Genomic DNA, 27,542 nt, shown 5'->3' on the forward strand with positions numbered 1-27,542 from the left:
GTGCCATCATTACAAAAATATGAATATGAATCGTAATAAAACATACATGGAATATCTTTTTCCATAAATTCACATCAACAAAAGTACATGTATCACAAAAAAAATTAAACAAACAGCTCCATAGTCAAGAAAACGCCTGCAAAAGAAGTATTAGTCACAAACACAACACAGAATTACAACACATTATTGTCATAATCTTATCTAAATGATACTCTCCAAGACTTTCATGCACAGTCCTACTAGTGCTTAGCAGAGGCCAAAAATCACGGATCAACCCTGGCAGGTTAACTCCATGTTAACGCCATGTTAACTCCATGTTACTTCATATTTTTGCAGTACATCCATTTGATCACATCAGGTTATGAGTCAACAAATGTTTCTAGCAATAAAAGCCAACTTATTACTTTCATAATAATAGTTCTTCTTAACGTCAGTTTAAAGAAGAACGTACACAATTTATACCAATGACAACAGGGGTCGTCAAGTACACATTATTATCGAACAAATGTACACAGGGTTTAGCCTGGGAAATAGTCTGTATGGGAGAACATGTGACAAAATGAAGGGGATTTTTATCACGGTAATGAGATTTTTACAAATATTAATGAGATTGTATATTTTTCTACAACTTTGTGAAATACAAATTTTCACTAACACATTAACTATCAGGATGAGTTTGGCTTGCAACTTCAAATATTCCAGCGACATGTATATTTCGTGTGAGAGTTATAACCATTGCGTGTATGTACTGCGTCTTCATATTTGTAAACTGACAAGGAATGACATAAGATAGTTACGTGATAAATTGCAAGGAACAATGAAGATCGAAGCATGGTTTATTTCATGATAAAACATTGTTCTATCATGAAGTCGTTTCTGGAAATCAAATGTGATCGCAACTTGATGACGTCATGTATTGGACGACATTTTTGAGAGGGGAGTGTCTAGTGAGTTGTTCCCCATAGATGTAGCTGGGCAACGCAGATAAACGCGCTGTCCGAAATATCGCATCCGAAGGTGGGGAGAGATATGACAATCGGTACTTGGAGAAAAGGTACAGGTAATCCATGTGAGGATTGTGAGAATATACGGGAAATACCCACATGCGCATAAAATGGACATATCTGATATTGCCAAGGCCAGATTCTATTGAGGGAGTAATGATTATTTAAATTTGGGTAAATATTTTTAAAGCTTGTACATTTTATTATCATCCTCAAAGAGGCTGTACACAATAGACATAGTTTATTCTACTTGCAGTGTTTTATTGTAAGATAAACAATGACCATGACCCGTTTATTTCTTAATTAAATATATCTTGTAAATGTATGCAAGACTGACAGCGTTTCAGTCATCAGGGGGTGGGTAGGTTCAAATTTGCATATTATGGGCGATCCTTAGCCCCATTTAAACTTTGTGCAGCACTTATATTTCCATCTTTAGCAACCTACTGACTACAAACAATACATTCAATATTTCTCTAGTGAGGAGCATAAAAAATTAACGGAAAAAGACCAACACGTTACGTTGTAGGTACTGACACCGTTATCAAGCGACGTTTCGGTGTAGGTACTGACACAGTTATCAAGCGACGTTTCGATGTAGGTTCTAACACCGTTATCAAGTGACGTTTCGGTGTAGGTTCTAACACCGTTATCAAGCGACGTTTCGGTGTAGGTACTGACACAGTTATCAAGCGACGTTTCGGTGTAGGTACTGACACAGTTATCAAGCGACGTTTCCATGTAGGTTCTAACACCGTTATCAAGCGACGTTTCGGTGTAGGGACTGACACAGTTATCAAGCGACGTTTCGGTGTAGGTTCTAACACCGTTATCAAGTGACGTTTCGGTGTAGGTACTGACACAGTTATCAAGCGACGTTTCGGTGTAGGTACTGACACCGTTATCAAGCGACGTTTCGGTGTAGGTACTGACACCGTTATCAAGTGACGTTACGTTGTAGGTACTGACACCGTTATCAAGCGACGTTTCGGTGTAGGTACTGACACCGTTATCAAGCGACGTTTCGGTGTAGGTACTGACACTGTTATCAAGCGACATTTTGGTGTAGGTTCTAACACCATTATCAAGCGACGTTTCTGTGTACACCGAATCGTCGTTCCTAATTGTAATAGAGATGTTGAACATCCATATATCTTATCCTTACAAAGAATAATTAGTTTGCAAAAAGAGTTGCGTCGTTTGTTTACGGATATGGAGAAGAAACTGACAAAACCACACACCTGCTACTTGTGGTAGACCGTTGTCAGTTATGATAATATGTGCACAAATTGACATGATGATGAGTATGATATTAGATTGTAAGCTTTTGGGGATGTAAGATTTTATTGACGCGAGATCGGTGAGCGTAAAGTATCGCGGAATCGCGTCTCAAATGTCAAGTTATGAATCCACTGTCAACAATGTTTCAGTGCAGCTGTTCACAGATGTCAAGTTATGAATCCACAGTCAACAATGTTTCAGTGCAGCTGTTCACAGATGTCAAGTTATGAATCTACTGTCAACAATGTTTCAGTGCAGCTGTTCACAGATGTCAAGTTAAGAATCCACTGTCAACAATGTTTCAGTGCAGCTGTTCACAGATGTCAAGTTAAGAATCCACTGTCAACAATGTTTCAGTGCAGCTGTTCACAGATGTCAAGTTATGAATCCACTGTCAACAATGTTTCAGTGCAGCTGTTCACAGATGTCAAGTTATGAATCCACTGTCAACAATGTTTCAGTGCAGCTATTTATATGTTAACATATTAATCTATTGTCAACAATGTTTCAGTGCAGCTGTTCACAGATGTCAAGTTAAGAATCCACTGTCAACAATGTTTCAGTGCAGCTGTTCACAGATGTCAAGTTATGAATCCACTGTCAACAATGTTTCAGTGCAGCTGTTCACAGATGTCAAGTTAAGAATCCACTGTCAACAATGTTTCAGTGCAGCTGTTCACAGATGTCAAGTTATGAATCCACTGTCAACAATGTTTCAGTGCAGCTATTTATATGTTAACATATTAATCTATTGTCAACAAAGTTTCAGTGTACATGTTCACATGTCTCAACATATTAACCTTCTGTCAACAATGTTTCCGTGAAGATTCTGACATGTCATCTTCTTTGTCAACAATGTTTCAGTTCAAATTCTTATAATTTCAACATTGTTAAATTATTGGCAAAATTATTGGCAAAGATACTTTCAAGAGAAAAAACTGTAAACTTGAAATAACTGAATTGTGCCTCTAACTATAACCATGATAACCCCCCCAAAAACCATTTCCATTCTCAAAAGAAATCTCCATTGCAAAATTGCAATTATATCACAAGCATTGTTTATGAATCACTATCAAATAGTGAAGATACGATGTGTTTGATAAAAGGCCAGCAAATCCTGCCCAACTGGTAGCACCCCCATAGCGCATTATCAATGTGGACCTTGAATAAAACACTTGAACAATATTCTACCCCTTTCACAAACAGAGGAAGCAGAATCTTTACATTAGTTAATTATTTTAAAATGGGTGGAATGACTCACAGAATCATTGGGTATAGAGTGTGTATACTAAAGAACACTTAATATCACCTTTATAGAATGATAATAAATTGTAAAATACTATTTTCTTACTGAATGTTTAAATGACCCAAGTTTCCACCTTGTGTGGTTTGATCTCCCAGCATCCCATTGATAATGTTGTACAATCTGACAAGTGCTGAGTGTTGTGTGAACTGGTCACAAACACAAACTTGTTGGTTAAAAGTAGCTAAATAAGCAGATTTAGGATGAGGTGAGGTGAAATTGGGTTAAACGTCGCGTCCAAGATTATTGCACTTATATAGCGACGTGCATGCACGTGTATGTGTGTGTGTGGCTGCTTGTACTAGTCCGGACTGATGCCGATTTATAGTGCTAGCTCACTGAGATACCATGCCGCAGTTTAACATGAATACCCCACTCAGACACAGTATACTGACTCCGAGCCGACCAGTCCTTGTTTTAGCCCCTTAATGCCGAGCGCCAGACAGGGTAACAACAAGTACAATCTTTTAACGTCTTTTTGTATGACGCGGCCCGGGATCGAACCCTGGACCTTCCGCTCTCCGGGCGGACGCTCTACCACAAGACCACGGAGGCGGTCTAGATTTAGGATGAAACTAACCGCTTTTAGAGAACACATAACATGGACCGTGGACATATATTGCAGGGTGTGGTTTGCAATACCACATCAAGACAGGTAGGATGATGAGATGAATGATGTGACTGGTACAAACATATAATGAATCTGTTATATGTGTCAGTATTCACTCCTTGCTCGAGTGATCTATCCACTTATTGTTCATTCATATTACATTGTCAGAAGACAACGATTAACAAGATGGTATCAGGGTATCACAAAACATTGGGGTATCAAACATGTGGCTGTTGAAACTAGTTTTAACATTTATTGAAACATGAGTGAGTGAGTTGGGTTTAACGCCGCTTTTAACAGTATACCAGTTATATTACGGCATGTCAACTTAATATGGGAGGAAAGCCCGAAGTGATGCAGGTCTCAGACGTTTACCACTTCGGTGAAACCCACAAGCACGGGTATGGAGCTGACAAACCTGGAAACATAATCAGGGTGAACCAGGATTCGAACCCACAACCAAAGTTTCTGGCGTGCCCAAGGGAGGCAACTCTGAACAGCAAATCGTGGCGCCTTAGACGACTGGGCCACCCGTGCCCCTATTGAAACACGAGAGATAAAACCTACCAGATTCACATGGCTCCAGACAATTTGGCAGCCACTGAATATTTACTCACATTAATTGACAGTAGAACTCTTTCCAAAGAATTAATTAGCCATAAATTCTTAAAAAAGCTGTTTCAGGTGACTTCTAATTTGTATAACAAGACAGCACTCTTGTGCATTATTCCCTGCAGTAGAGTTTTTGGGTAGGTGATGCCCGCATTCAAGCAGTAAATGTAGACCTGTAAAGACATATGAGCATGCAAGCTGAAAAGACTACACTGGATAATTCGTGTACTATTTGGTTTCATAAATTTGTCATGCATATATGTATGCAAAAAAATTAAAAATTAAAATTTAATTTAAATTAATTTAATAATGGGGATTTAGTCTGCATATTTTATGCATATCTGGATTCAGAAAATAAGCCAGGTGATGATATCCCGCTGATTTTATAGCCAGTGATGCCGTTTGACACCAAGTATAACATGGGCATTATTATTTGCGACAAGTTCAAATGAACCAACTTACAGAATTGGAGAGACAGCACAGCAATCTGTTGGATCCACCCACAATTAATTTCTGTATCTATCAAGTTTGTTGAACTTGAAAAAAATATTAGAAGTTCATGAATTTTATCCATTTTGATAAATAACGTAAATGTGGAAATTAATGCGTCTCCAAATTAATACAACTGCTGACCCCTAGCCAAAAATGCGACTCAATATCAATGCGATTCCCTCCACCCAATTCCCAGTGGAATGATACATACTTTACCTTAATCCAATCAAACAGCAAATAGCACTGCTTATCAGCGCTAAGTAGAGATGGCGGCAAATTGGTTGTGAATGGTTCCAGGGTATTTATCATCACAGAATGGAGACATACCGTATTCGACGTAATAAGCGAACGGCTCTAATAAGAGCGCATGGTGATATTAGCACCCCTTCTGTTCTGATTGATCAATGTACACAAGACTTATTTATTGGTGCATAATACGCACTCGTGTCCTATATGGACCCTTAATTATGGGCAATTGAATTCTAGAAAAATATATCTGTTGTATGTAAACATTTCAGGCTGTCAGCATAAACCACGAAATTTACGATCTTTCAACTCTGTTTTTTTTTCACCAAAATAATATTCTAATAAGAGCCCCCTATCTCTAATTTTGAGAGCGCCCTGGGCGCTTATTAAGTCAAATATGGTAATACACAGGGTAATCAAGTATTGTTTGTCGCCTTTCAGTTGGAATATGCAAGTGTATGTTTTGGTGTCCTATTGATTTACACTACATTAACACATGCTGGATTCTATCTTGGTCAGCAACGAGATGAAGAGGATGCACATCATATACAGCTGATGGTGCTGCACGCAGTTTCAGGAACCACAGACTCACTTGCAGACAATTCCACCATCACAACGTTTAATGTATGTTGCTCATGTCTGTTGGTGGGGGCAAAATCATATTTCATGAAAATCAGTACAGTAGAACACGGATGTAACGAACACGGATAGAGCGAACAAACGAACCGTTAAAAATTCCCCGATTTATCTCCTACATGATATCATATAAAACTTACGTATATAACGAACTCTCTACAACGGATACAGCGAACTGATATCTGATCACCGACAAGCCCATCTATCACTAATTAGTGACGTGTATAGGGAACTGAGAAATCTTACTCAGTGTCAAGTGTCACTGACAATTGGCTGTACGCAATCAGCGGTGAATCAACACAATCGCGGCGAATCAACTCAATCAGTGGTGACGGATCAACCTTGTTATACTTAAATGAATGTTATGAAATGTTATCAACTGAATGCTATGAAGTGATCATTGCTAATACAAGTCAATGCTGCAGCTACATGTATTGTGTTTTGTTTTATCCAAGATGGCGGACGTTTCCAAGCGAAAACGTCTAAAATGAACAACGGATATAACGAACTGATTTCTCCGGTCCCTTGTAGTTTGTTATATCCATGTTTTATTGTAATTGGAAAAGAAATTTTCATCATGGGCCTTTTGGCTCAATGATTACAAAATGTATGGGCTATTTTGGACACATATGGGTCATTTTTGGCAAGTATTGGCCATAAATTTTACTCTATGAGCCTTTGATAAATTCAACAGATTGCAAGTATTGGCCATAAATTTTACTCTATGAGCCTTTGATAAATTCAACAGATTGCAGCTGAACAAAACATTTCAGTTCAATATATTCTTAATCTTGAACTTTAAATTATAACATGTCATATCATCAAGAAATATTGCTGTGTCAACTCAACAAACAAAACTCTGTTGTCCCTCGCGATAATGTGTTTCACGATACCGTGTTTCGCTTAAACCGCCGGGTGATCATTGACTCCCATATATTTCATTTTACCTCTGACACATCTTCCCGTAATCGCGATCGGAAACAGCATATCAACAAATCTGTATTGAATTACGCAAGCTAATCCTGCTGTTACACTATCGTGTTATAAAAAATGCACACTGTATATCTGGATATAAGGTTTGTAATCTATTTTATGAAGTTTATTCACATTTTCTTCAATCCTGTTTACATTAATTTGGGTGAAATTGTGTTTGAACGAATCAGCACATCCCTCCAACGCAATGATATTTTCAACAACAAAAATCGGTTTACCGCTATTGGTTCCGTCAAATTGAACCTTAGTTGTCAGAGAATGGATCATAGATCATAAATGCCATACTTGGACTCGTTTAGTAATATTTGTCGTAGTTTGACTATTTCATGTTAACATTTGCGATCGCAAATAGCAAGACCGCGGATAGCCTCAACTCATTTCATAAAATACATATCCGGCAATATACCAAAGTGCAACGCTTATAGTTAATATTATTTTTCATAAATAACACGATATGACAACATATTATCCCTGGTAAAATAACAGTTTCAGATATTATTTCTTCCTATCATTGCATCAAAATTCACTAAAGTTATATTACTGGCTATTTGTTAGGTGAGGTGAAATTGGGTTTAACGTCACGTCCAAGATTATTGCACTTATATAGCAACGTGCATGCACGTGTGTGTGTGTGTGTGGTTGCTTGTACTAGTCCGGACTGATGCCGATTTATAGTGCTAGCACACTGAGATACCATGCCGCAGTTTAACATGAATACCCCACTCAGACACAGTATACTGACGCCGAGCCGACCAGTCCTTGCTTTAGCCCCCTAATGCCAAGCGCCAGACAGGGTAACAACAAGTACCATCTTTTAAAGCGGATGGGGATCGAACTCTGGACCTTCCGCTCTCCGGGCGGATGCTCTACCTCTAGACCACGGAGGCGGTCCGGCTATTTCTTAACTGAATCACCAATAGATCTGGGAGAAAATGTGTGAACATGTGACTGCCATTTACATAGTTCAAGAGACAAATACACACAGGGACACCGTGATCTTAACCTCTACGTATGAAACCCAATGCCAAGGGTAACAAGTGAGTGAGTGAGTGAGTTGGGTTTAACGCTGCTTTTAACATTATTCCAGTTATATCACGGCGTGTCAGCTTAATGTGGGAGGAAAGTCCGAAAGAATGCAGGTCTGAGATGTTTACCACTTCGGTGAAACCCACGAGCACAGGTATGGTGCTGACAAACCTAGAAACATAATCGGGCCCAAACGGATTCGAACCCACAATCATAAGATTCTGGCGTGCCCAAGGGACGCAACTCTGCACAGCGAATCGCAGCGCCTTAGACGTCTGGGCCACCCGTGCCCCCCCAAGGGTAACAAGAACTAGAACGGAAATGGTAAATCATCAAATCTCGTGATGTCTTATTGCAAAATTCATATTTTCATTGACCAAGTTTGTGATCTCCCTTTGTTCAACTGAAGCAAAACAATGTGTTTTTGACTGTAAACAATACACTAAATAGCAATAATACTCAAGTGCACACGCTGCACCAAAAAATACGATATCATCCGTCCTGCATTCCATATTAGGAATATCGCGGTTGTCTGAAAGCACGGAGGGGGTGGGGTGTCTTCCATGGACCTCGAGGCCAGTCACCCGGTTCAAAATTCGCACCTCAGTCTCAACTAAATCATGTGGTGACGCAAGAAACACTATAAATAGCACTGAGCAAATGACGTACTCAGTTCAAATCCTACATAATCGGAACCTTTCGTGATGAACAAAAACATAAAACGATTTTGTATGAAAGAGTACTGCAGTGTAAAGAAAGATGGCGGAAAATCGGCGATTCATTGGTCAAGATGACAAAATTTACTTTTTGGGGCAGTCAACGGAAATTTGACACAGGTACGATACCTACTGGACATGCATACCCATTTCTGTACTTTTTTGCCATTTCTAAAAATTATATGCATTGGCACATGACGCATGACTTTGCCAATCACTGGAATATGGAACTATATTTTCTTATTTAAATCCAGCATTTAAATGCAACCTTATGAATTAAATAGAAAACAGAAATTATTGAGTCACACGAACTTGTGTGACAAATGCTGGTTGTGACAGGTCACAATAAGAGTGTAAACTCGAAGGCTATTAGCAGATACATCCATTGCACCTTGTGATAAACTATTTGAAGAAAATAGAACATATTTATGATATTAATGCCAAGCTTCGTTCAGAACCAGTGAATATGTTTAAGGTAAAACATGTTCATATCATGTTTGACTAACTCCACCCCCCTCATCTTGTTAGTATCTATGGGTACTTACCACATTGTTGCCATATCTTCATCGTAAAAAAATAAACATTCGGTTCGCGTCAACGTGTCCCGATGTATTGTCATTCGTTTGTATTTTTTAAAACACAGACCATGCTATAAAACATGACTGATGTAGGCACGATATTGGATACCTTTCTAGTAGGATATGTAACGGATCATTGAAATGTAATAATGTAATCATTGAAATGTAACAATATTATCATTGAAATGTAATAATGTAATCATTGAAATGTAACAATGTAATCATTGAAATGTGATAATGTAATCATTGAAATGTAATAATGTAATCATTGAAATGTAACAATGTAATCATTGAAATGTAATAATGTAATTATTGAAATGTAACAATGTAATCATTGAAATGTAACAATGTAATCATTGAAATGTGATAATGTAATCATTGAAATGTAACAATGTAATCATGTAACCAGGACTGAATAACGAAGCATTGAAACACACAATTCTGAAACTATCTGCACCAGCAATGGTAAAACTAAGGAATAGAACATGTCATTGTATATTTATGACAGGTGTGTATCAAGTAATAAAAATACATGTGTCATAAAAAATAATATCCCATATTGAAACTGAATATAATTCAAAATCTTTGATTAAACTCAAGGCCATAGTGTTAATTTCAACTGGCATACTACTGTGTGATGTATTTGCAAATAGCTTATTGGATATAACACCACCTTGTGGAATTTGAGTTTAGGAAATGTTAGGGTTTAATTAAGAGGATGTAAATGAGTGCACACTTCTAACCATTTATTTGTTTTCCATTGTGTTTGGCACTAGATATTTTATTTTAGTTTATAGGTTAAAGTAACTTGGGATAGTAATTCTATATTCGGATTTGACATCCTCAAACTCTGGACACTTGAAGAAAGAAAGGAATTGTCAAGCACCTACCTTGGGCGACATCAGCGGCTGAAAGGCAACTGCAAGGTCATCAAGGTCACACAGCACATACAGTACAACGTTAGGAGCCTCAGTGGAAGCACAAGTCTGTGAGAGAACCTTCCCACTTACCCCACCAAAGCCATGAAGCTCCACCTCAACATCATCATCATCGTCAGTCTTGTGCTTCCTGTCGGACTTCCCTTTCTTCACCGATGTGTTGTCCTTGTCCTCAGCCACTGCATCATCTGGGAGGTCCTCCATCTCCACCTGTGGAGGACATTGTGACAGTACAGACAGTGATGCTGACCTCTTGTCTGGAGTCTGGGTGTGTACACACATCTTTTCCCTCATACGACCCCCACACTTCCCTCACCCCACAGACCCACCCCTAGGCCGACCTCCTGTATGGAGTCTTCCTGAGGCAGCCAGTGGTTGTCTAAATGGAGGAAGTGTCTGGGTGTCTCGACCCTCACCCCACACATCCCTTCCCTCACACGCCCCCCCCAAACTTCCCTCACCCCACACACATCCCTTCCCTCACACACACCCCCACTTCCCTCACCCCACACATCCCTTCCCTAACACACACCTCCCCCCCCCCCCCTTCCCTCACCCCACACACATCCCTTCCCTAACACACACACCCCCCCCTACTTCCCTCACACATCCCTTCCCTAACACGCCCCCCCCCCCACCCACCCCCCCATCCCTTCCCTAACACGCCCCCCCCCCCCCCTACTTCCCTCACCCCACACACATTCCTTGCCTCACACACACACTTCCCTCACCCCACACACATCCCTTCCCTCACACACACCCCCACTTCCCTCACCCCACACATCCCTTCCCTCACACGCCCCCACACCCCACACATTTACACACATCCCTTCCCTGACACACCTCCCCACACTTCCCTCACCCCACACATGCACACACATCCCTTCCCTCACACGCCCCCACACTTCCCTCACCCCACACATTTACACACAACCTTCCCTGACACACCTCCCCACACTTCCCTCACCCCACACATGCACACACATCCCTTCCCTCACACGCCCCCACACTTCCCTCACCCCACACACATCCCTTCCCTCACACACACCCCACACTTCCCTCACCCCACACATCCCTTCCCTAACACACCTCCCCCACACTTCCCTCACCCCACACATCCCTTCCCTCACACGCCCCCACACTTCCCTCACCCCACACATTTACACACATCCCTTCCCTGACACACCTCCCCCACACTTCCCTCACCCCACACATCCCTTCCCTCACACGCCCCCACACTTCCCTCACCCCACACATTTACACACATCCCTTCCCTGACACACCTCCCCCACACTTCCCTCACCCCACACATCCCTTCCCTCACACGCCCCCACACTTCCCTCACCCCACACATCCCTTCCCTGACACACCTCCCCACACTTCCCTCACCCCACACATCCCTTCCCTCACACGCCCCCACACTTCCCTCACCCCACACATTTACACACAACCTTCCCTGACACGCCCCCCCACACTTTCCTCACCCCACACACCCCTCTGTACACTGACCTCCTGTATGGAGTCTTCCTGTAGCAGCCAGCGGATGTCTAGATGGAGGAAGTGTCTGGGCGTCTCGTCCCACTTCTTCTGGATCTGTTCGCACAATTGTCACATAATAGTCACACAAGTGTCACACAAGTGTCACATAACAGTCATCACCATATTGGAAGAAACAAATCTCATGAAGGTGACCTTCGTCAATTCTGTATTCAACATCCTCATCTTCTCAAAACTCACCACTGTCTACTGCAGTTTAAATAAAGTAGCACCACAATGAATAAAACAGTAGCACCTCTATGAATAAAACAGTAGCACCACAATGAATAAAACAGTAGCACTACAATGAATAAAACAGAAATGACTAAATCTATTTTGGATACATTATTATTTTAGCTATCAGTTCTTAAAATTCAGGAACATGTCGAAAACAAATTCAATTGGAATACAGTTAAATTACATATAACAACTCTATGATAATCTAATAACATCCAATAGTCGTTTGTCGATTGTGGAATGGGTGAATGAGTGAGTTTGGTTTAACGCTGCTTTTAACAGTATTCCAGTTATATCACGGCGTGTCAGCTTAATGTGGGACGAAAGCCCGAAGTGATGCAGGTCTCAGATGTTTACCACTTTGGTGAAACCCACGAGCACGGGTATGGTGCTGACAAACCTAGAAACATAATCAGGGCGAACCGGGATTCGAAACCCACAATCATAGGTTTCTGGCGTGCCCAAGGGATGCAACTCTGCACAGCGAATCGCGGTGCCTTAGACGACTGGGCCACCCATGCCCCCGATTGTGGAATGGGAACTTGGTTGACCAAGAGCTCTGGTTTCTGCAGCCACCAGTTAGGTCTCTGTACCAGGCACAATGTGCACTTTGTATCAACCCCATCTGATGACATTCCTCACCTTCTCAATGTCCGTCAGCTTGAACTTGTGCGTGTTCCTCTTGGCACATGTGTTCACATCAGCCTGAACGCTGGCAATGTACACCTGTTATAGTATATCAATGAGTGAGTGAGTGATTTCCTGTTATCAGGGATGTGAGCAGGTTTTCCGGAAAATAGAGGATAAGTCTAGGGGGGGTCTGGAGGCAAGTCCCCCCTCCCCTGAATTTTTTTTAAACATTTGATTGCATTTTAAGCAGTTTCGTGCAGTTTGGCCAACATTTACACCAAGAAATGTTATAAGTCAATGGCAAAAGTCAATAAGTCAAATAGACAAAAATAACGGATGCAGTAAAATTTCAAAGTTAAATCAGTACTTTTAAAAAATCAGACATAGCTTCTGCGCACTGCCATAAATTTCACCCCCCACCCCCCAGACACAAGGACAACTGTCACAAGCGTGCAATGTCTGACCCTTTCCCCATGTTGAAGCATATTGAAAAAAAAATCACCTTGTACTTACTTACCTTTTGTTGAAAAAAAATCAAAACTCCATTGCAAACATAAGACATTAATAAAACATATATCCCCGTGTTATATTTTTTCGGACGCTGACGAAACATTCATAGTTTTCTCGCTAATCACATTAACAACTGTAAAACATCTCATTCACGTATAGGCTAAAAGACAGCTTTATCTTGAAAACAATGTGGGAGGAAAGCCCGAAGTGATGCAGGTCTCAGACGTTTACCACTTCGGTGAAACCCACGAGCAAGGGTATGGTGCTGATAAACCTAGAAACATAATTTGGGCGAACCGGGATTCGAACCCACAATCATAGGTTTCTGGCGTGCCCAAGGGATGCCTCTCTGCACAGCGAATTGCGGCGCCTTTGACGACTGGGCCACCCGTGCCCCCGATTATTGTTTACAAAAAAGACATGAATGTAATGCATGTCAAACATATTCCCAAGGCAAGGGAGTTAACTGACTATAAAAGTCCAGTTTCCACCCTTGCCGAACTAGGCTGGAATTTACAGGCTCGATGGCTATTACAAATTATGTTCCCTTCTTTATTCCTCCTATTGACCAATCAGATTCCATCTTTCATGTAACATTTGCAATTGCTTCAAACAAAATGGCAGTACACAGTCAAGACGATCTGCTCAATGATCAAGATCAAAATTGTAATAAAACGGGCCTTATCCCGTGAAGTGCATCAAATAACGTGAGCACCTTAATTAAAGCATGATGATGTCAAAAGGTGTACCATATTTCTACCAGAAACAGAGACAGACATCCCTTGAATTAATGCTCCAAGACATATGCTACAAGTCAATATCGTTTTTATGCCTGAAAAGAGAAAGACTGGCTAGCTAACATAGATTACCTGGAAGCCCTTAGATTTGGCGTAACTCCAGAAATCTTCGTAATGCTTGACCTTCTCGTTGACAGCATCCACAATAATAAAGGGGAAGAAGCCATTGTCTATTGTCTTCTTGAAGGACTTGAGCAGGTTGTCTCTGTAGGCACTCTCCATCTCTGCCTCGTACTCGTACTCCAACACCTGCAACAGGAACCCTTACAATGAGGAAACACAGGACTGCAGCCATCGTGTCTTCTTGCACTCACAAACAATACTGGGAAATCATCATACAAATATTCACCTCCAAGCTACACAGTCAGCGTGCATAATTAGAGCATTCGTGACCAACTCGTGTTATTCCAGGACAAGCCGAATAGCGACTTGAGCCCCTCTCATGGCCATTTTTGCGACCGGGTTCAGTCTTCGCGCAAACGGGCATACCTAAAATAATTGTCAACTCGTCGCGTTATGGTTCACATGTATTTACCCATATATTATATATATTTCAGATGCAAATTAAAGCACATCGGGACATGCGGAATTATACAGTATGATTGAACACATTTAACTGTGTCTCGGGTATAGTTTTAGATGCAAGACATATGTAAAATCAAAACTTATTTCTGAGGGATTCTTTGACGAAGAACTTGAAATCATACGTGCATTCGGATTGGTTTGTCGTATTTTCGCACATAACATTCATCGATAGGGGGACGAGTCTTCTTGCAGGTTACGGAAAGGGGCGATTGGTGACGAATGTAATTAGAGCTGTTATTATTTATATCAATACAAAAGTAGTTCTGGCAAAAATGCAAAAGTATGAGAACGCCTCTCGCCCAGTTTCTCTTTTGAGCATCAGAAAACATCTTTTATCAATATGCCAGCAGGATTACAGTATGTATGAGGAGAAACAAGCAGCTGTCATCAGACATGAAGGGCAAGGTGTTCGTGAGTGAGGGTATTCCTCCTTCCGGGTACCTTCTTTGTGACCATCTTCCCCGTCTCGGAGTCCTTCTCCTTCTTCTCCGTCTCCACCATGAAGTAGTCGTCCAGACACAACATTCGCGGGGCACTGCCTCCATTGGCCAGTTCTTTGTCCTGCACACAGATAACACACATGTCACCCGTCACATGTATCACGCAATTTTTGCGGGGCACTGCCTCCATTGGCCAGTTCCTTGTCCTACACACAGTTAACACACATGTCACATGTCACATGTATCACACACCACATACAATACATCACATGCCACATGCCACATGCCACAGATCACATACAATACAATACATCACCCATCACACACAATACATCACAGATCACACAATATACATCACACATCACAGATCACATACAATACATCACACATCACATACATCATAGATCACATACAATACGTCACACATCACATACAATACGTCACACATCACATACAATACATCACACACCACATACAATACATAACACACCACATACAATACATAACACACAATACATCACACATCACATACAATACATCACACATCACATACAATACATCACACATCACACACAATACATCACACATCAGGGTGTCAGTTAACGCCCTATTAATCCCAAGATGGGTAAAGTAGTCACTGATCACTCATTCAAAGCACATTACTACTTGTGTAACATGTCTAACTGCATACCCTGCATACCCTGCATACCCAACAAAAATTACATACGCTAATATTTTTGTGAGGTGAGGTGAAATGGGGTTTAACGTCTCGTCCAGAATATTGCACTTACATAGCGACGTGGATGCATGTGTGTGTGGCTGCTTGTACCAGTTCGGACTGATGCCGATTTATAGTGAGATACTGAGATACCATGCCGCAGTTTAACATGAATACCCCACTCAGACACAGTATACTGACGCCGAGCCGACCAGTCCTTGTTTTAGCCCCTTAATGCCGAGCGCCAGACAGGGCAACAACAAGTACCATCTTTTAACATCTTTAGGTATGACGCGGCCGGGGATCGAACCCCGGACCTTCCGCTCTCCGTGCGGACGCTCTACCTCAAGACCACGGAGGCGGTCGCAAACCAAGAAATAACAAAAGCTACACTCGGACCCTTGAGGAGGAGACCCTAGTGACTCCTCGTACAAACTGCACAATACTTACACGGACAAGTTTGCTGACGTATGTCTTCCCACTGCCAGGCAATCCCCGGAGAATGATGACGATCTGGGGCGGGCGAGACTTGCGGCCCGGGGAACACAGCAGGTCCTCTACCTTGGCTGTTTCTATCTTGGGCTGGTACACAGGCTTAGCCTCTTGGGGGGAGCGCCCGTAGGACTCTCTGAAATGGAGGCTAAAAAGTGAGCACAGCTCACAGTCAATCTGTCCCCACATCAAGATCGTTGTTGCCATAACCCGTTTTAGGCTTGTTAGCTTGCTTCATAAAGTGTCCAGGTCGACAAAGGTCATCCATGGGTGGTATTGCAAAGGGTTAGAGATATAAAGGGTGCATGCATTTGATCAACACTGACATGTATTGTGGTTAAAAAGAGTACATGGTTATAGGGGTGTCACTAGTCAATAGGGGTGTCACTATTCAATAGGGGTGTCACGATAAATTGAAATATCGATATATTGCTATTGGTAAGCACTTAAAAGTCAATAAATCGAATTTAAATCAGTTTCTGATCAATAGTATCGATTTCAGTTAGGAATATTGATAGTTTTCGATTGTATTTACCGTATCAATAAAATACATGCGATGCTGTTCAAATTTGTTTTTCTTTTTATTGTGAGTGGTAGTAATTTACACATGGTAATGTGGAAGGTTTTTTTTCTTAAATTATTAGGGTAAAGAAAAAACAAATCAGTCATATCTCAAACTTTCCTTTTTATTTGTTGTTATGGTTATCACTTCAAAGGAAACTTCAGTTCCAAGGTTCAATTCAACTCTAAAATCCATCTAAGATGATACCCTGAAAACTATCGATATTTATTGCAATAGTTTCTTTCAATATCAATAGTTATCGCAATAGTGATTTCCAGACCAATAGTCACCCCTACTATTTAAATTGATGGATCATGAACTAAAACCTGATGATACAATACGTGACATACCTGCGATACATTTTTTAAAAGTAATATACTATTAATACAATTCTAAATTAAACAATCATGGTAGTTAAACACAAATTGGTAAAGAACAATGTTCCCTTGCCAGCCTGGCCACATGAAACATGGAGAATATTTCATAAAAACTATGCAAATTATTGCAATAAATATCAAAATATTTCTCAAGTATCATCAGTCTACTTGCCCTAGCTTGTCACTTGGCTTTATTTTCAGTGGATTTCAATAATTATAGATTTTAATATTTTAACTAAGCTTAGGCTAAAAACATAAAACAGTCTTTTTTCTCAGACACTGCACGCATTATCATAAAGTTCATTACACGTTTCCTTTTTATTTCCATTTAAAAAAAAAAAATATCCTTAAATATTCAAGGTCTAACGGTAGTCAAATACTGTTTTCCAGTATTTTACTCATCAAGGAATACAGTTATGTAGGCAGCCCTTTCCCAGGTTGACTGTTTAATTGGTTCAACCAGTGTTCACTTGGTTACTTACTAGTTTGAACAACCCCCAAAATAACAACAAAAAACACCCAAACGCCATTGCCTGAGAACCAATGCTTTTATCTTTTTAAGCCTCACTAGACTCATTTTTACCAGTCCCAGACTTCTGGGCACATCACTGAGTGAATATCTTACATATCATACAGTAGCTGCATCGTGAGACCCTTATTTGGATATACCGTATTCAACGTAATAAGCGCCCAGGGTGCATTCAAAATTAGAAATAGGGGGCTCTTATTAGAATATTATTTTGGTGGAAAAAAAACAGAGTTGAAAGATAACTTTTGTGTTTTTTGCCGACAGCTTGAAATGTATACATACGACAGATATATTTTTCCAGAATTTAAATGCCCATAATTAAGGGTGCATATAACACACGGGTGCGTATTATACGTGAATAAATAAGTCTTTTGTACATTGACCAATCGGAAGGGGTGCTAATTGGGATTGTTCACGAGCCAATATATTAGCAAATATCGCCGTGGGCGCTTATTAGAGCTGGGCGCTTATTACGTCGAATACAGTACTTCAAAACTAGGCTACCGTATTTAAAATTAGGATGTTAATCAACTGTTACGTGTTATTCATCAGTGGATCTTGGCATGCAGTGCAACCATGGTAACATCATCATCATCATCATCATCATCATCATCATCACTACCACCACCAATATTTTGACCATCGTCATCATGCAACTTCTTATATACAAGAAAATACAGTACTGATTACATAGCTATCTGCAACTTGAACATGTTAGTTAATAGCTGTACAAAAGCATTCTAAGGTCTGGGCATGGAATATGATTATATTCCACTTATACAAAGCCTCTGACAATGCCAACAGATAGAACAAATATATAACACACGACAAGCATTCTGACAGTATCCATCTTGACCATTAAGTGAATAATTGGGAGATCAACATTATAGGATTTGCGGGTGTCATTCAAAGTGCAGGATGTTCACACCTTGTTTCCATACATGGAATACACAACTATACCCACAATTGAGTGAGTGAGTGAGTTGGGTTTTACACCGCTTTTAACAGTATTCCAGTTATATCACGGCGTGTCAGCTTAATGTGGGAGGAAAGCCTGAAGTGATGCAGGTCTCAGACGTTTACCACTTCGGTGAAACCCACGAGCACGGGTATGGTGCTGACAAACCTAGAAACATAATCGGGGCGAACCGGGTTTCTGGCGTGCCCAAGGGACGCAACTCTACACAGCGAATCGCGGCGCCTTCGACGACTGGGCCACCCGTGCTCCCCATACCCACAAATCTGAAAACATGTTTGTCAACAATCACTCTGGGTGAGGTGACGTGTGACAGGGCTTAACATCGCCTCCAAGATTATTGAATTTGATTACCCAATCAACCGAGTCTCTGAGCTTGATCACCAAATCAACCAAGTCTCTGAGCTTGATCACCCAATCAACCAAGTCATTGAATTTGATCACCCAGTCAACCAAGTCACTGAATTTGATCACCCAGTCAACCAAGTCTCTGAGCTTGATCACCCAATCAACCAAGTCATTGAATTTGATCACCCAGTCAACCAAGTCACTGAATTTGATAACCCAATCAACTAAGTCACTGAATTTGATCACCCAATCAACCAAGTCACTAAGTTTGATCACCCAATCAACCAAGTCACTGAATTTGATCACCCAATCCCTTCCCTTGCTGTGTACATCAAGCATTGGTTGCTTGGTGGCTATCTTAACCTGGAAACTAGGGGAGACAACTCTGCATGAAAACATTGCTGTGTCTAAGACCAATGAGTGCCATTGAAAAAAAATAACGGAATTTAAAGAATGTACTTCAAAAACAGATGACACTCTGAAATCACAAGACTAACCAACTGCTCAAACTGAACCAAGAATTGTCATATCATCAGTGAACATCACATATTGTGGACAAGAGATAACACTGAGTGAGTGAGTGAGTGAGTGAGTGAGTGAGTGAGTGAGTGAGTGAGTGAGTGAGTGAGTGAGTGAGTGAGTGAGTGAGTGAGTTTGGTTTAACGCCGCTTTTAACAGTATTCCAGTTATATCACGGCGTGTCAGCTTGATGTGGGAGGAAAGCCCGAAGTGATGCAGGTCTCAGACATTTACCACTTCGGTGAGACCCAGGAGCACAGGTATGGTGCTGACAAACCTAGAAACATAATTGGGGCGAACCGGGATTCGAACCCACAATCATAGGTTTCTGGCGTGCCCAAGGGACGCAACTCTGCACAGCGAATCGTGGCGCCTTAGACGACTGGGCCACCAGTGCCCCCTAGATAACACTGTGAACAGAAGAACTACTACACCTAAAAAAGGCTGGATGGACTCTTGACAGATGATAGCTATTACTCTGATACAATACCCCACTGTGTGAACATCTGACAAACCCTTCATAGGAAGGATAGGAGGTCACATCAGGCGAACTTTCAAACCAGCATTGAGGTATGAACAAGCAAAGCACTTAGAGCAACTTATTTGATTTTTCTTTATCTCGAAAATAAACACAAACAAGCAGTTCCAAATGCAAATAATAAAGGCCATTATCATACCTCCATGTCAGAATGATGAGATCTGATTGGTTCACGTGATCTTGATAAAATATGATGTATCCTGCCTGGGAGGGAAATACATTTCTGAGTGGGAGAATAAACCCCTTATACCAATCTTCGCTTTTTCCAAGTCAATGAAAGTCATGCGACACACTTTTATATCTGAGCACCATGGCATTTAAACCTAGAAGAGTGAACCATCGTGGGAACATTTGTGTGTTTTTTCTTTTGTTAAAATTGCAATTTCCAAATTAAAGTAGTAGTGAAATGAAACCAAATCAGTTAAATTGGGTGTCAAAGTTTGTTCCGGGTTCATCCTATGATGAAGGGTTCGTCAGGCAGAGAGGAATCATATCTGCAAAAGATCTGATCCTGAGGAGACTGACTTGTGGAACATTCTCAATTCCTGATTAGAATGTGATATTAGTGTAGGATCAAAATGCAACTATAAAGTGACCAATAACATAACATAAACAACATTATTCTATAGTTGGACAGACACAGACAGAGATGCAGATGCAGACAGACGAAGACGCAGAAGCAGACAGACACAAACACTTACTGTTCTCTATCCTCCTGACGGAAACGGACTCGGTCGCGGTCCCGGTCCCGATCCCGATCACGGTCTCGGTCCCTTTCTCGTTCTCGTTCTCGATCTCGATCTCTATCCCGATCTCTGTCCCTCTCCCTATCTCTGTCTCGATCTCTTTCTCGTTCATACCGATCTCTCTCAGAACTGCCACGATCACCTCCTCCTCCTCGACCAAATGCATCATAATCTGAAATATGTGTTAAAAACATTAATGACACCAACAAAGACATGTTTCATAAGCCATAGAAGAATGAATGCCGTTTGTCACATACAGCTTAATCAATATTTAAAAAGAAACTGCTCCAGCATCAAAGAATGTTTGTTTGTTTGTTGTTTAACGCCGCACTCAGCAATATTTCAGCTATTTGACAGCGGTCTGTAAATAATCAAGTCTGGACCAGACAATCCAGTGATTGACATCATGAGCATCGATCCCAAAATTGGGATACGATGACATGCATCAACCAAGTCTGTGAGCCTGACCAACCGATCCTGTTAGTCGCCTCTAACGACAAGCAAATTCGCCGTTTACAGCAAGCATGGATTGCTGAAGACCTATTCTACCCCGGATCTTAGCATTTTCACTAGAGGCAAGACTAAAGACTTCTGTCCTGCAAGTGAAAGAATTTTGTTAAATGGAGCAATCTGCAGTGTTCCAGCTACTGTATGGCATATGATACTTCATCATGGAAGTCGTCAAACCAGAGGTTGACAGCATGAGCTCATTCCAGGCCATCTGGGCATGATGATAAACAATTAGCTAGGTCACACATTGTTACCATGGATCGTTATTTGTCAGCTCTGACGAGCATGAAGTACTATTCTGCCTCCAAATCCGCATCGGTGCTCAACTGCCATGGAAAACTAATATTCATTTTTAAGGCATGCCTACTACATGTTGTACATCCCACAAGTGATTGTCTGTCTTCCCCAAAGGAAATACTCCTGGTATTTCCCCACCCTACACAGGCCTCACCCCTAGACTCCCTGCTTCTCTCTGATGAGCGTGAGTCAGACATCTCCTCGGATGGCCCGCGGCCATGCCCGTAGTCTATGACGGCCGGAGCCTGGTAGGGTTGAGCTGGGCCCGGGGAGTCTTCTGAAAGCAAAGGATGAGGATGTCAGTACAGGCACTGGGTGAAACACAAAAATATTTCAGAAGAAACACAAAAACCTGACCATTTTAGAAACAAGAATCTTGATGGTAAGCATGGTTAGGAGTGGGTGGGCGAGTGAGTACAGTTTTACGCCACTTTATCAATATTCAAGCAATATCATGGCGGGGGACACCAGATATGGGCTTCACACATTGTACCCATGTCGGGAATCGAACCCAGGCTTTCAGCGTGACGAGCAAACACTTTAACCACTAGGCTACCCCACTCTCCCATGGTAAGGACAGGAGGAGGAAATATAATAAATACATGATGCTTCCAGATGTTTTATTACTTAGTGAAAATAACATATTGTGGAAGAACTCTATACAGGATTTGAAGGTAATAACACTACTTGTAATTGTAATGTTCACTTATTGTGCTGCAGTGAGTGAGTGAGTGAGTGAGCAAGCGAGTGACCCGGTGAGTGAGTGAGTGAGTGAGTGAGTGAGTGAGTGAGTGAGTGAGTGAGTGAGTGAGTGAGTGAGTGAGTGAGTGAGTGAGTGAGTGAGTGAGTGAGCGAGCGAGCGAGCGACCCAGTCCCCAAAATCCAAATTCTACCACTGTACCTTTACAATCTCCAACCTGTCTATGGCCATAGTCGATAGTTTCTGCAGGTAGTATGGATGGTCGGTCAGGGTACGTGTAGCGCTCCCTTGCTTCTGGGTATCTGTCAGGGGGGTATGCAGGTCTATCGAGAGGGGTGTCGGAATATCGTGAGCGATACGGATCACGATAATAGTCATCAAATCTGAAATACAACAGTAACCATAGTAACACATCAGTGGTTTCAGCCCTTCGTCCTGAGCGATACGGATCACGATAATAGTCATCATATCTTAAATACAACAGTAACCATAGTAACACATCAGTGGTTTCAGCCCTTCATCCTTCATCCATAAAGTAAGATGTTAAAAGTTACTCAAAATACTGACAAAGTGTTGGTTGGGTACACTTTACACAGCATTACAGCTACACCTCAGCTTGTTATATTAATCTATGAATTAAGCCAACATGGTCATTCTCATTAAAATCAGATGTCTTACATCTACGATGCCTCCATAGGTCGCGTCGAGTGCACCTGGAGTAAACAAATGTTCTTCACTCTTGCGTGTAGATACCATGGTGCTCAGAAACGACAGGGTTCATTAAATATCCACAACAATAATGGCTTAGTCCTACTTATCTACATTCCGAACTTGTTGACTAAGTTCGTTTTCGAGATACAGAAATCAGATTAGAAAGTTCACCTGACGTGACTTCTTGTGGAGGAGGCATCAGATCTTCACACATAGAAGCATCATACCGGAGTAAAACATCAGACTTTAATGAGACTGGGTGAAACCCATGAACGCAGAGTGCTAACAGATGTAGGGTCGTAACGGGGCCACATTCAAACCCATAAGCGGATCAGATGGATTTACTGATGCATCCATTCATTTACATCAATGGATACGATATACAATATGTCTCCATATCTGTCAATGCATGTTTAGTTCTGTATAGATTTTCAAAAAGGAATATTTATGAAGTTGTGAAATAACCCAGCCTGACAATCCAGTGATCATAAGCATCCCCACAATTGGAACCAATGACATGCATCATCCAAGTCCGCGAGCCTGACCACCCGATCTCGTTAGTCGCCTCTTACGACAAGCATAGTGGTCTTTTACGGCAAGCATGTGTTGCTGAAGACCTGTTCTACCCCGAATGGCCTAGTGGTACAGCATGTCAGTAAAGAAAATGCTAAATCTGACTGCATAACACAACCAGAAGGAACATGGAGTAAGCAGGTGAGGTGAAATTGGGTTTAACGTCGCGTCCAAGATTATTGCAGTTATATAGCGACGTGCGTGTGTGTGTGTGTGGCTGCTTGTACTAGTCCGGACTGATGCTGATTTATAGTGCTAGCACACTGAGATACCATGCCGCAGTTTAACACGAATACCTCACTCTGACACACAATACTGACTCCGAGCTGACCAGTCCTTGTTTTAGCCCCTTAATGCCGAGCGCCAGAGAGGGTAACAACAAGTACCATCTTTCAACGTCTTTTGGTGTGACGAGGCCGGGAATGGAACCCCGGACCTTGCGCTCTCCGGGCGGACGCTCTACCACTAGACCATGGAGTCGGTCCATGGAGTAAGCAATCATACAACTTTAACACTAACTGGTTGATTGTATGACTACATGATAGCTGGACCCCATGAACCAGAGAACAAATAAAAATAACAAGCCATTAAGTATTACAATATGCATCATCATGTGATGATGTATCATGACACGCCTAATGACAAGGAAAACCAGTTTTTTTTAGTTAATGGCCACACTCAGCAATATTCCAGCTATATGACAGCAACCTGTAAAATAGAACCAGACAATCCAGTGACTTGATATAGTGAGCAATGATCCACGCCTACGGGGTACGAGGGCATTCTATCAACCAAGTCACTGAGCCAGACCCTCCATTTGGTTGCCTCTTACCACCAGCATAGGTTGCTGGGGACCTATCTTAACCCAGAAGCCCCAAGGTACGAACAGCATAGATTGCTGGGGACCTGTTCTATTCTGGAATCCCCATGGTACAACCAGCACAGGTTGCGGGGGACCTATTTTTACCTGGAATCCCCATGGTCTGACCAGCACAGGTTGCTAAGGCACAGGCTGCTGAGGACCTATTCTAACCCGGACCAGCACAGGTTGATGGGGACCTATTCTAACCCGGACCAGCACAGGTTGATGGGGACCTATTCTAACCCGGACCAGCACAGGTTGATGGGGACCTATTCTAACCTGGACCAGCACAGGTTGATGGGGACCTATTCTAACCCGGACCAGCACAGGTTGATGGGGACCCATTCTAACCCGGACCAGCACAGATTGATGGGGACCTATTCTAACCCGGACCAGCACAGATTGATGGGGACCTATTCTAACCCGGACCAGCACAGATTGATGGGGACCTATTCTAACCCGGACCAGCACAGATTGATGGGGACCTATTCTAACCCGGACCAGCACAGATTGATGGGGACCTATTCTAACCCGGACCAGAACAGGTTGATGGGGACCTATTCTAACCCGGACCAGCACAGGTTGATGGTGACCTATTCTAACCCGGACCAGCACAGATTGATGGGGACCTATTCTAACCCGGACCCCCAAGGGATGCACGTACCTGTCTCTGTCCCTGTAGGAGTCGCTGTAGGGGTCGCTGAAGGGGAATCGATCATATGCTGTAGGGGGTGGGGGAAGGGGGGGCGGCGGATAGCTCCTGGCTTCAGGACGGTCATAGTAGGGGTCCCGCCGTTCAAAGTACGGATCTCGTAGAGCATACGGGTCTTCTGGATGAGGTGGAGGAATTCTGGGTGGGTAATCTCGATTGAAGGGCTGTAAAATATACATGTCTACAGATGTTTTCACAAGATTTTATCAAAACATTGATGAAATGTCAAAATTAAGATCATTAATAAGATGTAACATTCAACATGTTCAAGTGACTGAAACTGAATTTTATCCAATGTTCTTTTGTGAGTGCATTTAGTAGTTTTATACCGTTTCGAACAGTATTCCAGTTCCATCATAGTGTGTCAGTATAATGTGGGAGGAAAGCCTGAAGTGATGCAGGTCTCAGACGTTTACAACTTTTGTGAAACCCATGGGCATGGGTATGGTGCTGACAAACCTAGAAACATAATCGGGGCAAACTTGAACCCACGATCATAGGATTCTGGCATGCCCAAGGGACGCAACGCTGCACAGCGAATTGCGGCACCCTAGATGACTTGACCACTCCCTGTTCTTGATGAACTAGATAACAAGACTATTTCCAATTTCCTTAGAAGGTCAGCCACTCTTTCGGATGTGGGCTGGTGGACGAGAGATATGATTGTTCTTATCCAATCCTCCACAGCAGCCATTGTGGCCACAGAATCCCAACCATGTTCTTACCTATGTGTCTCCTTCAAGCCTGGCTACTAAGGACCTGTAATGGCCTAGAATCCCCAGTGAGACCTGGACAAAGACTAAGTGTATACTGGCTCAACAGTATTTCAGTTATAACACCAATGATTTCAGCATCATGTCACGCTTTCTGCCTAAATGTTACATGTTTTCCACCTTGGTGAAACCAACAAGCTTGGGTATGGTTCTGACAAGCCTAGGTTGGTTGGTTTGTTGGATGGTTGGTTGGTTGGTTGTTTATCGCCGCATGACAGACAGCATGATGAGCATCGATCAACGAAATTTACAAATCTAGGAACATGGTCAGGTGACATCTGGAATTCGAACCTGTAAAGTTTCTGGCATGTCTAAGGGAAGCAACTCTGCACAACAAATTGTGGTGCCTTAGTCTCTGGAGATGACGGGGCCAACTGGGCCCTCACACCCCCCTTTCCCTGGACAAGCAAGTGAGTTTATACTTACATCATAAGGAGGCCAGTCTGCTTTGGGCCTGTCTGGAAAATTGTCTTCCGATGGGTAAGGATCACGTTCATCTTGACCAAATCCCCCTCTTCCCCTTGCTCCACGACCTCTACCCCATGACCCACCACGTGGAGGTCGTCCTCTTGGACCACCACGACCGTGGGAATTCCAAGTGTCTCCAAAATTGCCTTCAAAGTTCCTGTCAAAATTTCCTTCTAGGTTCCCGTCAAAATTTCCTTCTAGGCTCCCGTCAAAATTGCCTTCAAAGTTCCTGTCAAAATTGCCTTTAATGTTACCTTCAATTTGACCCTCCTGAAGATGAGAAAAAATAATATATGGATGCAATGTTCAGTAGACATGTGGAAGAACATTTAGAGAATTCCAAAATAATAATTAACAGACTGACAGGTGCAAGGACTTACTTGGTTAATGAAACACACACGGGACAGATTCTTGATTTCAATAACCGATCAAAAGGGCCATCCATAGATCTACATAAAAAATTGTGGCCTTGTCAAGGCTATCCCTGGAAAAGCGGATCAGAAGACTTTCCTTGAGATGGTTTCCTGACTATTAACATGATGAAGGTGTGTTCATACTCTTAACTTGTGTTTCCAGCTGTATTTGAGAGGTAGTGAGTGAGTGAGTGAGTTGGGTTTAACGCCGCTTTTAACAGTATTCCAGTTATATCACTGCGTGTCAGCTTAATGTGGGAGGAAAGCCCGAAGTGATGCAGGTCTCAGACGTTTACCACTTCGGTGAAACCCACGAGCACGGGTATGGTGCTGACAAACCTAGAAACATAATCGGGGCAACTGGGATTCGAACCCACAATCATAGGTTTCTGGCGTGCCAAGGGACGCAACTCTGCACAGCGAATCGAAATACAACATTAAAACCTGATCAACATGCAAAAGAAAGCCCCCCAAAATCTTTTGATGGACAGTGATGTCTTCGTGTCCATTAAAACTGGCAGTGGCAAGTGCCTTACTCATTTCATTTT

General features: G+C 42.1%; 1 protein-coding gene across 6 annotated transcripts in view; it reads right to left on the reverse strand.

Moving 5' to 3' along the window:
• The window catches only part of LOC124151106 (YLP motif-containing protein 1-like), a 60,872-nt gene that overhangs the window by 14,328 nt on the left and 19,002 nt on the right, over window positions 1–27,542 (reverse strand). For 5 of the 6 annotated variants that reach the window (XM_048403166.1, XM_048403165.1, XM_048403167.1 and 2 more), the window contains 11 exons: window positions 26,540–26,851; window positions 25,293–25,504; window positions 22,684–22,865; window positions 21,937–22,059; window positions 20,931–21,147; window positions 16,339–16,528; window positions 15,172–15,291; window positions 14,218–14,394; window positions 12,851–12,934; window positions 11,945–12,028; window positions 10,508–10,645 (listed from right to left, as the gene is read on the reverse strand). In XM_048403166.1, coding sequence (XP_048259123.1) covers window positions 10,508–10,645; window positions 11,945–12,028; window positions 12,851–12,934; window positions 14,218–14,394; window positions 15,172–15,291; window positions 16,339–16,528; window positions 20,931–21,147; window positions 21,937–22,059; window positions 22,684–22,865; window positions 25,293–25,504; window positions 26,540–26,851 — 1,839 coding nt within the window. The remainder of the gene's footprint in view (window positions 1–10,507; window positions 10,646–11,944; window positions 12,029–12,850; window positions 12,935–14,217; window positions 14,395–15,171; window positions 15,292–16,338; window positions 16,529–20,930; window positions 21,148–21,936; window positions 22,060–22,683; window positions 22,866–25,292; window positions 25,505–26,539; window positions 26,852–27,542) is intronic. The other variant, XM_048403163.1, reaches the window with a different exon arrangement.

The sequence above is a fragment of the Haliotis rufescens genome, unplaced genomic scaffold (genome assembly GCF_023055435.1).
Source record: "Haliotis rufescens isolate VD_foot unplaced genomic scaffold, xgHalRufe1.0.p SCAF_3, whole genome shotgun sequence".
Taxonomy (NCBI): domain Eukaryota; kingdom Metazoa; phylum Mollusca; class Gastropoda; order Lepetellida; family Haliotidae; genus Haliotis; species Haliotis rufescens.